Raw genomic sequence first — 17126 nt, 5'->3', positions numbered from 1 at the left:
CTTTAATGGCCAAATATCTGGAAAGGACTTTCTAAAAGAGTGGCTCATCAAAGTTGTTTGGTTATCCAGGCCAAGGTGGCTCATGCCTGTAATCGTAGCTACTCATTAAGCTGAGATCTGAGGATCTTGGTTCAAAGCCAGCCCAAGTAGGAAAGGCCATGAGACTCTTACCTCTAACCACCAGAAAACCAGAAGTGGAGCTGTGGCTCAAAGTGGTAGAGTGCTAGCATTGATCTAAAGAGCTCAGAGACAGCGCCCAGGCCCTGAGTTCAAGCTCCACGACTGACAAAAAGAAGTTGTTCAGTGAGGGGCTTGGAAGACCTGGTGATTCACAGAGTGGCAGGTGGAGAGAAGCAAAGGCAATCTCCCTTCATTCAACCCAAAAGAGCTAAACTAAACTAACTATACTAAACTAAAAGAATGTTAGTTTCATCATGTAGCATTTGGTTTAGTGTCCTAGAGGACCTGCTGCAATTCCCAGTCTTCCTTTGTTCATTCTGTGTAGTGAAGGGAAATTGATATTTATCTCATTGTGGGCTTTCCTACTAATTTTTTTAATTTTTATTTTTATTGTCAAGGTAATGTACAGAGGGATTACAGTGTCATACGTAAGGCAGTGAGTACATTTCTTGTCAAACTTGTTACCTCCTCATTTTTCTCCCACCTTCCTGCTTCCCCAGTTCCTCCCGCCAGGTTGTACAGTTGGTTCATAGCATATTGTCTTGTAAGTATTGCTGTTGCATTGGTTTGCCTTTTATGTTAAATTGTTTCTTAATAATTTTTTTACTAAACTTTTTTCTTTGTTGTCAAAGTGTGGTACAGAGGGGTTATAGATTCACATGTAAGGCAGTGAGTACATTGCTTGTTCGACTTGTTACCTCCTCCCTCATTTTATTGACAATGGATTCGCTTTGCAGTCACTTAGTGGTTGTCAATTAGGTCAAGTATGTCTATGGACATGCACTAAGCCTGAAGAAGTAGGTTTCATTAACTAGTATATTTTTTAGCACTTTTTGTTTTATATCTGAATTACTTTAAGCTGATGATTTTTTAGGTCTTTTCTGGGTCGTGGGGGGCAGGATTTTGAATGGAAGTTTGCTACCTGTCTTCCACAAAATTGAGGCCTTTATATAAGGAAGGGCTTCTGTGTAGGATGGCATGATCATCACTCAGCCTAAAATAGTGGCTCCTCCTTTGTAAGAAGGCTCTGGAAAAATGGGGAAGGGCAATTTGTTCTTGCAAAGGACACTGACAAACGTGTAGCTTAGCATTTAGTGGCCATTGTCTCACCCCAAGACATAGGCTTCGCTTCAGCAAGTCATCACCTCGCCACCACAGTGGTCCAGGAAGCAGAGCTCTTTGGTTCTTTCCACCCTCACTCTGGAGATTAACAGGCAGATTCACCTCTTGGGCCCATGTCCTTTGTTGAGCAGAGTTTCCTGGCAATCGGAGGAAGACAGCCCACTGCTGTGCAATCAGGTCAGACACGTCTCTGTTGCACAATGGTAATAACGGCATCCGGAGCTTATTTACTGCCATCTCTTGGTTCAAAGCCCTTTCATATTATTCCTTCACTCTTTTATAATCAGTGGCATTGTGACAGCAGGAATCTTAATCATATGGAGTTATGAATGGATTGACTAAGGTACAGAAGGATAGAGTGAGCTCCTTAAGGCCACGGTGCCTGTTTCCTGGGCCTCTAGACCAATCAAGAGGGCTCTGTAGAAAACAGACTCCCAGTTGTAGCTATTCAGGTCATGTAAGTGCCCTGATCAATCACTGCTCAGTAATGTTGGCATGAAATGGTTTGTTGTCAACAGCTAACAGGCACGTTTTGAAAACACCAGACAAGCTATCCTGACAAATGCCATGAAGTCACTAATTATATATTCAAAAGAAACAATTGACTGTCAATTGAACACTGCAGTCCCTGGTCCCTTTGAAATAAATCGAATGACTACAAGGACACACATTTTTATAAAGGGTAGTGCCAACATAATTAAACCAGTAGGAAAAATTAAGTATGGAAAACCATTTAGTAAGTAATTCTCTCAAAATTTGCTAAAACATTACTTCTAATTCTCTTCCTAAGATTCTCAAAGGTCAAAGACTATGAAAAGATACATTTCTCAGTAAAATTGTTATAATGTGATATTGGGAGCCAAATAAACCAGGAAGGATCAACGTTCACACATTTATGGTTTTCCTAGCTCATTAAAATAAGAGTGTTTGGAGCTGTGAGGGAACTTGGCAATCATTTCACGGTGTTTGAATGCATTCCGTAGCCAAGGCAAGTTGATCTGTCTGTAAAAAGTTCCATTATGTTGAATGTTAATGTCTAAGGAGGGTCTTGACTAATGATGGGTACTATTTTCAATACTGTTTGGGGGGGGCTTCAAAAACAATAAATATCATTATAAGCATTGCAAATTCTGGAATGCAAATTTCATTCTTCTCTTGACTACTTTTTGCATGCTGTCTCTCTGAAACTAGAATAGTAAGGTGGCCATAACAAGACATCAGATCCAGGTGGCAGCTTTGGAATTGGACAAGTGGGGGATGAAATATCTTGTCAGTCCTAACACTGAAGGGAGAGGGTGCTACTCCTCTGAACTCAGCAACTTCTGTGGAATGGGAAGCAGCAAGCACTGAGGCAGTAAGACTCATGCTGATACCATCATTCAGGTGTTTTCCTCAGAAAGCCTCAGCTTTGAGATTCCTGATGGATGTGCCAGACACATATGCCGTGTCAGACCTCTTCCTCCAAGGAGTAAAACATAGACCTATTCTTATTCTTATCCTATTCCTCCTTCCAACTCTAAGATCAAGGTGATGTATGTGCATGTTTGAAATATCACTGTGAAACCCACTCAATAATTAACACACACTCACAATTTTCATGGCTGGCAGGAATATAAAATAGTTCCTGTCTGGGATAGAAATATTGGTGGGAGTGAGGGGAAGAAGGGTGGGTGTGGTCAAGATGATTCAAGTACATGAGTGACAGTGAAGCAAGGAAGCTTGCTGAGATTGGTTTGGGAAGAGGACAAGAAGAAGGAGATGAACTAAGGGGCTGAGTCTGATTAAATACATTAGATGCGCACACAGACATTCAAAATGAGACCCCGTTTAAGATATTAACTTTAAAAATGTGAATTAAAAAAAAAACACACCAATATCCTTGTTTTAATCCTGACCAAGCTCCTCCTTCTTAATGGAAATGACAATCAAGATTGGATGAAGTGAGCTTTCTGCCCAGAACAGAAGATTTAAAGTATCATTCCTACCCAGTGTCACAATGTCACCCTCTGAGAGCAGGTACCTAGGGAAGCTTTGCAGGCTGACGTCTTGCTTTCTCGCTCTCATCATACCTGTACCAAATCTGGCCTCACAGGACTCTACTCAGTTCAAAGCCATCCACTTACTTAGGTCATTACTTCTTGATGTCTTCCATCACCTCTCTATTATGATCTCTTTAGTAGCAGGACCCTGAATGACTTTCCTCACTGCAGAATCTCTACTGCTTGTACAGCATGGTATTTTAAAAATATTTCTCACACAAAGGTCCAGATAAAGGAATAAATTAATGAGGGATGGAAGAATGTTGCTGTAGTCTATGTGATTGGGTCTGTTCCAAATTCAGGGTGAACACTGACTCCTCAGGTGATGGGTTTTTAAGAGACAGTCTGTGAGGTGGTTAGATCGCAAGCACGGGGCTCTTATGGATGGAAATAATAACTTTTGCAATGAAGCCTCAGAGATCTACCTTGTTTTTTCCCCTTTCATGAACACAAGGGTAAGACAGCCCTATGAACCCAGGAGTAGGCCTTCACCAGATTCAAAATCTGATGATGGTTATTTTATTGTGGGTTTCAGAGCTACCAGAAATGTGATGAATATCAATGTCTGTTATTTACAAGCCACACAGAAATGGAGAGTGATAGGGCTTAAGGAACCCCGGGGAAGGTAGACTTCATGAGAGAATGAGCAGAACAGAGATCTCTGGGTAGACCCCAGCAGCAGGACACCAACCCATCAGAATCTCACACCAACATTGGGTGTTGAGTTGAGATGAAGCTCTCTGGGGGACATTCCAGTGACTGTGTGCAAGAGGTCACTCCAGTGCCCAGGTTAATAATGCTTAGCAGAGAAGACAGGATGAAGACACAGGTCTATGAGAGAGTTGCCCACTGATACATATTGGTGAGCCAAGGGAAGAAGTATGGGATGATGGGATGGAAACTTGAGGAGCTCCAACATGAAATAGGTTGCATGGAGTCTGAAAACACCGGAGAAGGAAGAATGTACATAGATGTAGCTGCCTAGATGGTGACGAGAAACATGGATGCCCAAAGGGGCAGCAGTAGGCAGAAGAGATGGCAGATGAAGGATCATACACTCAAAACCCTTTACTTTATAATCTCACATGCAGGTGTGCATGTGTGCGCACACACACGTTAACTATTCAGGGAACCCTTTTAGGCATGATAAACCTTTGGAAGTTTGGATCTCAAGAAGTCAAAGCAATTTCTTTGGCCAAAGGCGCCAAAAAGAAAAAAAATCCATGGAACAAAAAAAGGATGACTTTGTGGTTTCTCTGTTTTGGGAAATGCACTTACCTGGTCCCACAAATACCGCCAACTGCGCACTGGTGTAGGGGACTGGGCCGCAAGGGCTGTATATGATGTCATTATTCAGTGGGGAAGAGACAAGGACAATCTCCTACCTCATAACCAGCAAAGGAGAAACGTTGTAGTGATTGATCACTCCCTACCTGGACCCCTGAACACATTTCCAAGCCCACTACCCACAGGCCAGAAAATCAAACCCAGTGAACATTGGGGATTTTGACTTTGAACTTAGAAGATAAAATGGTTGCCCTTGTTGGTGTTGTTTCTTGAACTAATTGACAATAGAAAACTGAATTAAGTGGGACAGTGCTTCACGAAACTAAAGGCTTTCTCAGAAGCTGCTGGAGTTTGTTACTTAACTCCATTGGGTTCTCATACAGAAAAGCAGGCCTTAGCTTGATGTGTAGTGGGCTATAGCTAAACTGATCTAGGTATCGAGTACCACCTGGTCTTTACATAATAGGGTTTAAGCTGCAGAAAACAGTACGGTAGACAATTATCTGTCTTTTTGTTTTAATGCTCAGTAAAGTCACCTTGCTTTGTTCAATGTCCTGCCAATAGGAGTGAGTCATCCCAGCCCCCGTGGCTGGAGCAGTTGGAGTCCGGTGGGAATTTGAGAGCACTTCCTGCCCAGAGCTGTTCCTCCATCAAGCCAGAGAGGGCCATCCATCAGAAAGGCTCTAGCATTGAGACGTCAAGCCACAGAAGTGACTTCAAGTGGGTCTCAGGTCCAGTTACGTAAGAGCAATAAGAAAGAGAAGGACACTAATAGGCAGCAGGTATCCACAAGCTGTAAGAAGGGGCAAAGACAAAAATGTAATAAAACTTTCCATCTCACAGGTAGCTGTGGCCCTGTAAACTGGAGTTCGACATAGGATTTCTCACAGGCCATCTCATGGAGCATTCAAACCCCAAAGGCAAATGCAGCTGTTCTCACCCTCTAGACAATCACTGGCAGCCAATGAAAAGTATACATGTAGCAGGTACTTAAAACTACATTTATTTTGCTGCCATGAAATAATTAAAAGCAAGAGAAAAGCCTGGTACCTGTGATTCCATTCTGCGTTCATCGTTCTAAGCCATTCTCTTCAGAGTCATTCTGCAATCATCTTGTGTTCCAGGAAAGACAGGATTGATAAATGACATCTTTATAGCAAGGACTAGAAATGCTCTCAAGAAACAGCAGAGCTTGCAGGACAGATCACCCCCAAAGGTGGATAATTACCAACAATCACCAGGCTGCATCCTAGAGTTATATAGAAATCATCTCAAGGGAACCAGGTTGCTCCTCACCTCCAGTGATGAGAGTGAAGAACTCTGAAACTCAGGAGGACAAGAAGTGAGGTACTGGCCAGCTAGGGACTATAACCAGGACTTTTAAATGGTTCAGACCTTTGCCCCCTACTCCTACATCTTCCTCTACTTCACTCTTGTGGAGCTCATAGCCTAGCTGGTGAAGACATATGGACGCCAAGAATGGGACAGCACAAGGCAATGCAGTCAAAGGAGAATGTCCTCCTGCTTGCTCAGCTCTGTATTGTGAAGATGGTTGAAGATGAGCTAAGCTTCCCAGTCTCTTAGTATCACACCACATAATCTCTTCCTCTGCCATATTTCTTTCCTGTGACTTCAACTCTATTCGCGGCTTGCCAGTATTCTCCTGCTGGATGACAGGCTGATTAGCTGTGCTAAATTTCTAGGAACAAGAAGATGGTCTCTGTGTTAGTGTTTTGTCTTTGAGTGAATGGGCCTGATCTAGTCTGAATTTTGAAGAATGGACAAATACTCGTGGCTGATCCATTCTGTGCTGTTTAATTAAATGATCTGGGTAATTTATTCACGTTATCTTATAATTTTTCTTTTTTACATAAGTACCCAAACTGAGCTTGTAGAACTCTGCGAAAGCCGCATGGCAGGATAATTTTTTGGTGTCATTTTACCAGTATTGTGTGGAGACTGATTTCTGTCGTTGGATTTTCATTCTCCATTGAAACTCGGGTGACTGAGCGTGTAGGTGTAGGTGGGTACCATCTGCGGAAAGGAGACCATAATGCCATACTTACTCATTCCATTCACTTAAAAAGTTGGTATTCAGAACTGCCCAAGTGTCATGTGCTAAACTAGATGCTAAGGACACAGAGATGAATACAGTTCCATCCTTGAGCCTAAGGGGCTCACAGTCTCCTGAGCACATGGGAATATTATGATATTGCCATTATTAAAGAAGACACACAGGATGTCGCAGTAGAACTAAACTTATACCTTATCTAAACGACTTGTCTGCCCTTCCTGACATAAGGATGGCATCCGGAGCTCCAGGGCAGTTCCTGAACTTTAGCAGGGGTCACTGTGAGCTGATTAACCAGGAGTTCCCAGAACTGGAGACCAGCCTGACCTTGCCTGGCTTGAAGCAGATGCTCCCTCATACCACGTCTTCAGTGCAGCAGGCTGGGGAGGCCCAAGATGATGCTCCAATAACTGACCTCTTAGCCTTTTCCCAGGGCCCATTACACTGTCTCCACAGGGCAGAAAGATGCACACCCATCTACCATTCCCTCTAGAGCCTGACCTTTCCTTGTGCAATTTTTATCGGACATCCACTGCAGCTTTGAAGTTTTATAATTTAGAGGTCTGCAGTAAAAAACAAAAAGGTAATAAAACCCCAAGAGTTGCATTTGAGTACCATATCTACTGAATTTTGTGCTCCAGATGTATTCTAAAAGCCAGGGAACAAACATCTCCACAATGGAATATCTGCTCCATGAGAGTGATGATCTGATCTGTTCCATAGGACCCAGGATCCAGCAGGCTGTCAACAAACACTTGGTGAACAATTTGCCTCCCCAACATCCATGTAATCTTGGGTTATTTTTCACCAGCAACAATTTTAAACTTTTTTTTTGGAAATACCTTTATTGATCTAATAGCCATGGCTCACAAATTTTGGTCCCTTTGTTGGCAAGGATAACAGAGGTACTCCTAGAAAGGGAGAGGAATGAGTTAATATTTGCCTTGATTTTTCTCCCTTCTTGTGTTTTGCCTTCTCTTTTTTTCCCCCCTGTTTGAAAAGCACCCATGAAAAATTGTGGACATAGGCAATGGCTTTCAATTGACCTTGAAGGAAAAAAGAACACCTCCCTATCTAAGAATCTCCTTTATTGCATCCCTGATGGATTGCTCTGGAGATACATCTTTCTCTTGAAGCATTCCCACAACAGCAATCTTGTCATTTCGAGTCACAACACCCTGGGGTTATAAGCCTCCCCTTTTAGGGAGGACAAATTTCTCACAGCCTGGCATTGGTCTTTATTCCATCCTATAGGAGATGTATGGAAAATACGCAGTCTTTTTCTCATGATAGAACTCCAAATATTTGAAGACAGTCACTGTATTCGCCCTATATCCCTCTATCCTCATGCCTTCCAGTGGCATAATCCTAATCCTATTTGTTTGGTTTTTAAAAGCCAATCTTCTTCTGTATTTCCTACACTGTAAGTGAAGAAATGCACGCCTAATTCTTAGTACTCTCTGTAAGCAATCATATGCTTTCAAGATGTAATCACACAGATACATACATACATACATACATACATACATACATACATACATAGAGATGAAAAAAAAAGATTCTGAAATGGTTTACTCCAGTCAACTGGAAAATCAACGGACAGAGGATGAGGATGTGTTGTTTACAAAATGAATTGTTTTTTCTTTTTTGTCATCATGTGAAAAATACAGATAGATATGGACTTTACACAGTGACAGTATTCGTTTTAAATTCACTCATCCAAACACCCAAAACACTGATGTGATTTATTTTTGTAGATAGTTCATGTCTTTACCTTATATAAATTTCTGATTCCTTGACTTAGGGTACCTTTGTGCCTCAAAGATATTTTGCAGTAGCTCAGACATAGAAGTCAGTAAGTAGAATCAAAGGCTAGAGACCCCAATTAACTGGAGGAGATGTCAAGTTGTACTCATATTAAAATGTATGATCCATCAAAACGTAATTCTGTTTGTAGGCATCCATTCAGAGCTCCACAAATAGATATTAAAGAAATAGACCCAAGCTAACCTGACAACACATGTCATAAACTCGATTCCTTTGTTGAGAAGGTAGTCGTCATGGGAAGACATTTTCGGGGAAAGTGGCATTCATTCTGATGGGGATGGATCTGAGCCTCCAATGGAATGTCTGGTAGCTCCATGGTTAATTAATCCACTCAGCAGTCCCCCTCTTCCCCAACAGGGCCGACTGTGAAAAATCTCCCAGCGAGAAAAGCTGGCTTTCTGAGTAAGTGTTGCTGAAGTGACCTGACTTCTTAAAATAGTCTTTCATATACAAAACTCACATGACATAATGTGAGCATGTAAATCCAATTACGTTTTGTGGTGAATCACAGGGCACGTTATACTAGCATCCTCTGCTATGTACTGCCTGTGAAGGTAGCACTCTTATAAGAAAATCCTGGGGAGAGATATGACTTGCATAACCCATTATCTGGCTGAGATTCAAACCTATGTGCTACAAACATTTCTGAGTCTTCAATGCTACTGCTGTTACTTTAATTCTATCCCAGAAAAAGAATCAAGGACAGGCTTGAGAAACAATCTGTCAAGTGAGTTGCTATGTAGTCCAACTGTATTCTGGGCCTACTGATCTCTCAGAGAATCAATATTGTGCCCATTTGTTGGGGAAAGGAAAGGTTTGAGATGAATATTGCAGTGTCTCTTATGTTCTGGAAATAAACACACGTAGGATCAGCTCAAATAGACACACTTGTGAAATGAATAAATTAGCATCCTAAGAAATATTTAGACAACAGTGAAATGTCACATCAGATGATCGTAGTACTGTCCTCTGTTACATCTTGTTACAGCTCTGGATTTGGAACCAAGTGGAGTTTTAAACATCTTTCTTTTTTTTATGCTTGGTTTCACTTCTTTTTGATAAGCTCTTAAAATGCCATCAGTCATCAGAGTGTAAATATGACTAATGCATTCATCCTACTTAGCACGACATTGCAGCAGAGGCTCCAGAATCAGACTCCTTTAGTCCTCCACGTTCTAATCTAATTATACTCTGGTGCACTAATGCCAGTCAGGTGATATTACCGGATATGAAGGAAAACAGATTTATAATTCAATCTTGCAAAGCATACACTACACAATCAGTTTACAACTCTCTAAGTAAAATCTCTTTGGAACTCCAGGACCATGATATCTACCAGGTATGGGGCTGAAAAGACATCATTTTTCATTTCAGAAATTATTTACAAAATTATTTACAAAATCTACTCTCCACCCCTACAGAAAAAAGAGGAAAGAAGAGGAGGGGGGGAGGGAGAGAGGTAGCAAGAGGGAGGAAGGGAGGGAGGGAGGGAGGGGGAGAGAGAGAGAGAGAGAGAGAGGAAAAGTCTCTGGCATTTGTCATAAGGAAGAGAGAATAATGTCTCCATCCTGACATTAAAAGGAATCTCTTGAGAAGTTTGACACTCAAATTTGTCTCCAAAAGGTATTTTTTTGACATACTAGAACCTTGCAATTATTTTTAAAGCTTATATGAATGTTTTAAAGGGATATACCGAACTAGAGGTATTTGAAGCTTTACAAATGCAATCCTAACAGTAAGGTACATTACACTGGAACCCAGTCAAACCCATTTGATGGCTATTTATGTGTTCAATGTGAAAGTCTACCTAACTACTCTCAAATTGGGGATGTTTAAGTTATATGCCATTTATTGTACACTAAGGAGTCACGGGACTTTTTATTTGGTTAGCTTCAAAGAGCCTTAGACTTGGACAAAGAACATGTAATATCATATGCTTATGTTTAGATTGTATAAATGGGGAGAGATATGTTTGTACTCCTATTATCCCTGATTTATTTTCATTTACTATGCATTCAGTCCTTTATTTAAGAGGCTAGATGTATATTTAAGTCACACAAATTCTAATTTTCCCCTAGCTCCCAAACCATCTGTTGCTATCTTATGCTATACAAAACTACATTTTCTCCTAAAAGAATAAGAATGAACTAGTAGGCTAAATGTCCCTTGTTATTAGACAAGTTTAAGGATCATTACTTAATTAACACTAGGTGACTGGTCTCTAGTCTCTGCTGTTTGATAGGATGTATGTAAGACAGGAAAGGTAGTGTTGCATGGGAGATTCAAACATGACAACATGACCTTGAGCACTGGCCAATCTGAATTTGCATACCTGGCTGACTTTGTTTTTAGAATTATTGTGAAGAAATCACCTTTGCTCTGACACTTCTGCTTATCTGCTTCACCAAGATGCACAGAAGACTAATTAGCCAGTGGCTGTTACATTTTAGAATCCCCAAGAGGAAAGAAGCACAATGCAGCAATCTTTCTAGTTAAATTATTACTGCCTCCCAGTTTTCCAATAACTAAATGATCTCCATCATCTTATCACTAATGAGCTGGAGAATGAGATGAGCTTCAAGTGTTTGGTAGTTCCTATTATTGTTCCCAGCAATTAAAATAGAGTAAAAGGCTAATTATAGCAACAGTACTTAGAATTTATCTACCCTGTCAAAGAGCCTAGCAAAAATAACCTTATAGTTAAATATTTTATTCATGTACATAATGTCATCTTGTAGTGGGTTTTCTGAAGGATACATTGAACTGGCAGGATAAACAGTTGGTTTAAGATGTGGAAAATATAATTGTTTTAAAATCTGGGTAAGGCATTCCTGGCATTGGCTGGAATCACATCAGTGAAGGTGGTTGAAAGGTGAATTTGGTGGTGCTTCCTAAGGCAGAAATAGCTACTCACCCTCTTGCTACCTACTGCTGAGCTTTGTCAGAGCACAATGAAAGGAACCATCCAATCTGGGCTGTGTGTGTGTGTGTGTGTGTGTGTGTGTGTGTGTGTGTGTGTGTGTGTGTGCGCATGCGCACACGCACGTGCTGGTATTACGGCTTGAACTCAGGGCCTGGGTACTGTCCCTTAGGTTTTCAGCTCAGGGTTAGAACTCTACCACTTGAGCAACAGCTTTTTCTGTTTTGCTGGTTAATTGGAGATAAGAGTCTCCATGGACTTTGCTACCTAGTCAGGCTTCAAACCATGATCCTCAGATCTCATCCTCCTATGTAGCTATGTTTACAGGCATGAGCCACTGATGCTTGGCCTGTACCTTCTTGATATGAATCTCAGTATTTGCAGTGTCACTTGACTCAGTTAAGGTATGGGGGGACACATTTGTCTTGGGTGGTAATCTCTCTTGTTCTGCTTTTAGTCTGTTAATAAAATGGAGAAAAACACAAACCATCTCCTGATGGTGAGGAAGCTCCTTAGGGGTTCTTTCTGGTTCCATCTTGTGACCAGAGTAGAAAGCACGTTGTAATACAAGGCAACAAGGGGCTTTTTTCTTTATTGCAGAGTGGTCCCATTGAGAAAGATTTTCAGTATGGTTGCCTGTCTGTCAAGCCACGAATATCAATTCTTTCAGGAGGTAAAGAAGAGAAGCAGAGAGGCATAGACTGGATTCATGGGAGGCAAATGACATATTTACAGTGAAGTAAACAGTGTGTTGACTGTGTACTTTCATTTTAGCTTACCAAGTCTCAGGAATGTTAACTTAAACCTCAGCTGTCCTCATAAAGGGAATTAAGACTAATTGGGGAGAGAAGATAATCTCAGGCTTATGGCCTTTCGTTGGCAAATCTGATCCAACTGAGCAGAATGACAAGCTTGTTATCGAGAATCTATGCCTAGCCTGCCTGTCTGTCATTTTCCTCTCATAATTGCCACTGGCTTTTTTCATTAAATGTTCATTCATGTGCTATATGGGATGTTACTGACTTGATCCGTGAAACCGGAACTCACCATTCTCCAGCAATTTCAAATACTAGCTCAGAAGGATGGTCCTTAAAGGGATACTGAGCCAGGGTTTAAAACCCACCCTTGCACACTTGCTCAAGCCCTGATCTTCACCATGTCCCCTGGTTTCAAAGAACCTGTCACTTCTTCTTTGAAGGAAATATGAAGTACCATCCATTTGTCCTTACAAGATATGGTATCGCATAAAAAGGCACGTAGTTACATAGAAAATGATTTCTCCAAAAATATTTGTGTGTAAGAGATTGCCTTACACACATATAATCTATTATTTGTATGTGCACATGCATGTGTTTATACATTTGTATTTGAGCATGTGCAGAGAAAGCCTTAACCAACATAGAGCCGGGGGACACGGATATTGTATAATATATCCATGCAAAGAATAATATTGTTTATTCATTGTTCATTCATTGTTGAGTGCGAATGGTATAGTGGTAGATATGATAGATAATTCTTTGTCTTTATGGCATTTAGGTTCTTATGAGTGGGTGGTACTGTAGAAAGACACAGTAAATAAGAATAAGATAATTTCAGATAGTTTATGTGCTCTGGACAGACAAGCAAGTTGTGCACTAAAGAGAATCTGGCATTTGAGAATCTGAAACAAGAATGACAGCTTCATGAAGACCATGGAGAAATTTCCTTAGGCAGCAGGTACAAAGGCCAAGAAGTAGAAAAGGCACTGGGACATTGGAAAGACTAAAAATGGATGATATTTAGTGTCTGAGGAGGAGCAGCGTAGGAGAAGCATCTATCAGCTTTGAGAATGGAGTTGGCTCTGGTAAAGAGCCAGGTTTCACTCCAGTTGCTATGAGAAGTCAGTATCAGTTTTTCAGCATGCCAAATATAGTAGCCAACGGGGAAAAGTAAGTAATCCATCACAGATTCTATATAGAGATTGTCTAATTCTGCAAGAGCTTCGAAAAGAAATTTACACCTCTAGGGGGCGCCAAAGGAAAATGCTTCAAGGACTTTTCAGCACCTACATTGCAGGGAGAGCGCCCAGACCCCTGTTATTCTTCCCTTGGGCCTAAAGGTGAATTGTCCAATGACAGCTAGAATCCTACCTGCACGAATATAGAAGGTTGACTGGCCTCAGGACCCTGGTTTTCACAGGGGTGGGCTGTTTATGATGGCGTGGGAGTGGGAAGACATTGGGGGTTATTTTTAATTTTCTCCCATCTGGTAGTATTTGAGTAGAGTATGCAACAAACATGAAGCCAAAATTTACTTTCTGGATTCGTTTGGCAAGAAAAGTATCTCCATACTTAGAACTTTGACAGTATTCAGAATTTGCCACTTAGGATGTGTTGTTCTAAATACTACTCCAAACTTACTTGATGGAGTCTTTTAGTAACATGTACCAAGAAAGCCTACAGCTGGAAAAGCACTGGCTTACAATAGATGGGATTTTGTGCAACAATATCTGTGATATGCTCTGGAAACATCTCATATTCAAGTGAGATTTTTTTAAGTGAGGAGGGGAGCAGAAGAGAGTGAAGGGAATGGGAAAGAGAAGACAAGACAGAAACGATAGGCTAGATGTTTATGTCTATAAAAACAGAAATCAAGAAAACAATCACAGATCTTGAAAGAAGATGTATATGTATGAGAATTTAGATTTGCATGTACAAAGGATTGAAAAACACAAACAAGACATTATATAAGTTTAGACAACCCCAAGCAAAGAATATAACACCTTTTCTTTTCTGAATGATAACGCTATTATGTGCTAAGTATTAAAGGTTCATGACAATTTTGACACACACACACACACAGTTGCAGTAACTAGGAAAGGTCCATCTCACTGGCCCTTATGGAGGCTCTCATCTCCCCGTTTCATCCCTGATGGTTACAACCACAGAATGAACATATGATTTGTTTACCAGGGGATATGAGATAGGACAAAAGCACCATCAAAGCAGCCAACCAGGTAAGTAACGGAGCTACCCACAATGGTCAGGACTCCAAATTCAGTTGAATCTCAGAGGTCAGGGCGAGGTGGAGCACTCTGAGGTACAGATGGTCACACATCCATCAGTGATTTTCAGTGGTGTTGTGACTGCTTGCTCTAAACACCATTCTGTGTAAACGCGACCACCAGGCAGGGAAGTTTGAAGTTTCTAATGCAGCAAAACTGACAGAGGCAGAACAGGTAGGAGCAGCTGCATACAAAACAGCCCTCTGCCCAGACACATCCAGCAGCTTTCTCTCTGAAACCATTTGGCTGACATGTCTCTTTTCTAATCAAGAGTCCCTCCCCCGCCACAGCTCACCCCCCACCCCCCACCCCCATCCCATGCTACCTACCTACCACACATTTGGTAAAGAAAGTGCCAGGTCATTAATTATCCATTTGTTTGGGTGAATGTAAACAATGGAGTCTTTCTCTACCTTCTCACCCACAGACAATGTGAACTTTGTTCACACAAACACACCCCATATTTAATGAGATGGGAAGAGAAAAGGAGGAGACAGAAGAAAAAGACCCAAAGAATCAGATTGCTCCTATTTCAAACCCTCAACATCAAAATGCCACCTTCCCTGCCCCTCCCCCCCAATTCATCAGATTTTGCATTCTTTGTCAATAACCCTGCCATCCTTCTATTTCTGAGGGTGATTATGACAGGTCTCCAAGGCGATACAAAATTCCTGAGTAAACTCTGTGTCACGGGATTGTTTGAAGGAAGGGGCTAGAGAATTCACTGTTAAGTTACCCCCACCCTGGCGATTCTGTATTTAGCAAAAGTTGTTCCTTGCAGAACTGAGGACTGGTGACAGACACCTCGACAGACAAACTTAACTCTGAATATTTGAATGCTTTACAACAACCTGCTGTGACTTTTAGGAGTTAGGCATGAAACAGTGGGTCCCCTAACTTGGAGGGCTCCTCTCCCTCCCTATTGGGTTCCTGAGACAGAGGGCAGACGCTGGGATGAGGGACCTTGAAGCCCTTTTCTGGTTGATGTCACCGAATCACTCACAGAATGGTTGGAGGAACAGTTAGTAGAAACTTTTGGAGGTTGTTTTATTGCATGTGCTCCAAGAAGGGAGCGATGCCACCCTAACCATCACCCAAAGGTGCAAGGCACAGGACCGGGCTGGGGGCGGGGAGGAGTGAGGGAGAGTGAAACACCCAGGCTCTCGGGAAACCTAGGATCAACAAAGCAGCCAGGGCTGACTGGGGAAAGCAAGGCAGGCAGGCGTTACCTGGTTGATGGAAATGACCGCCAGCCGGGGGATGATCACTTGGAGAATGACCTGGAGCAGTGACGTGCCCAGGCCGGCCAGGATGGCCCAGGTGAGCGGCAGGGGAAGCATGCTGTAGGTGGCGAAGAGCGTGAAAAGCACATAGCCGATGCCGTCGCCCAGGAGTCCGTAGCCCAGGCCCGCCGCCAGGATCTGGGTGGTCATGGCCACCCAGGTGACCACGCCGCTGTACTGCAGGTACGTGTGCGAGGTGGTGTCCTTCCGGACCACCACCAGGGCGCAGATCACCACCTCGATGCCCGTGAAGAAGCCCAGCAAGATGCCTTTGAGCGGGTCCATGGGGGCCGAGGCCAGACTCAAGTGGAGGACCAAGAGGGTGAGTTTGGTCAGCACATCCAGCACGTTCATGACCACCTCGGATTTGCGCCTCTGGCCCAAGAAATAGCGCTGGTAGAGGCGCTCGAGATCCCGGGACTTGAAGGAGTTGCGCAGGGTGGGGAAGATAATCCCCCGGTAGCTGTAGCCCCCGTTGAGGAAGAAATCGGAGTTGCTGGGGGCACAGTCGAGATGCAGGAACCCCAGGTCGCCGCCGCCGCCGCCGCCGCTGCCGCTGCCGCTGCCGCTGCGCTCCGGGAAGACCTTGGTGCCGCCGGTGCTGTGCGCGCGCTCCCCGGGGCCCAGCGCATACAGGGGCAGCGCGGCGTCGCCCACCAGCGGCGGCGCGGGGTGAGGGGGCCCAGTGCCCGCGGGGTTCGAGGCTTGGCGGGAGCCCCCGCTCCCGTTCCCGCCGCCGCCGCCGCCGCCGCCGCCCCGGTGGTGCCCGTGGATGAAGCGCTGCTCGGTGATGTGCCGCACCGCCGTCTGCCACAGCAGCCGCTGCGGCCGGGAGCCGCTCCCGCCATCGCCGGCCGGGGGCGTCGGGTGGATGGTGTAGAGCTCCTCGCTGCCACTGAGGCAGCGCACGTCCGAGAGCTCCATGGCGCCCCGCCGCCGGCCGGAAGACGCGCGCCGACTGGAACGAGGAGGCAGCCGGCGACCCGAAAGTGGCCTGCTAGGATCCGGGCCCAGATCTTTCCTTTTATTTATTTATTATTATTATTTTTTTTCCCCAGTGAGGCCCGTGTGCGGGAGCCCTGCGCAGGGGCCCCTGGCGGGTCAGGTCATAGTGCGCCCCGAGGGCCGAGGGCTCCCCGATGATCGCGGCGCACCCCGGCGTCCCCGCCAGCCGCCCTCCCGCCAAGACGCGCGGCGTGGTGGCGCAGCCCGAGCGGATTCCCGGCCGCCGAAGCTGCCGCGCTCCGCGCCGCGCAGTCAGGTCCCCTCCGGGAGCTCCGGGCTCCCCGGCCGGCTCTAGGTTCCGCGTCTGGGCGCAGCAGCCCTGGCTCCTCGCGAGGCGCCCCGGCGCCCG

The 17126-nt window shown here is 43.9% G+C and overlaps 1 protein-coding gene across 3 annotated transcripts in view; it reads right to left on the bottom strand.

The window, feature by feature from the left end:
- The window catches only part of Adcy8 (adenylate cyclase 8), a 178358-nt gene extending 161641 nt beyond the window's left edge, over positions 1-16717 (bottom strand). For all 3 annotated transcript variants that reach the window (XM_048358470.1, XM_048358471.1, XM_048358472.1), the window contains exon 1: positions 15719-16717. In XM_048358470.1, coding sequence (XP_048214427.1) covers positions 15719-16696 — 978 coding nt within the window. In that variant the 5' untranslated portion in view covers positions 16697-16717. The remainder of the gene's footprint in view (positions 1-15718) is intronic.
- Between the last annotated feature and the right edge of the window lie 409 nt (positions 16718-17126).

Source organism: Perognathus longimembris, chromosome 12, assembly GCF_023159225.1.
Source record: "Perognathus longimembris pacificus isolate PPM17 chromosome 12, ASM2315922v1, whole genome shotgun sequence".
Lineage (NCBI taxonomy): Eukaryota > Metazoa > Chordata > Mammalia > Rodentia > Heteromyidae > Perognathus > Perognathus longimembris.
Note: the sequence above shows the minus strand (reverse complement) of the source record. Positions and strands in the feature narration are given on the sequence as shown.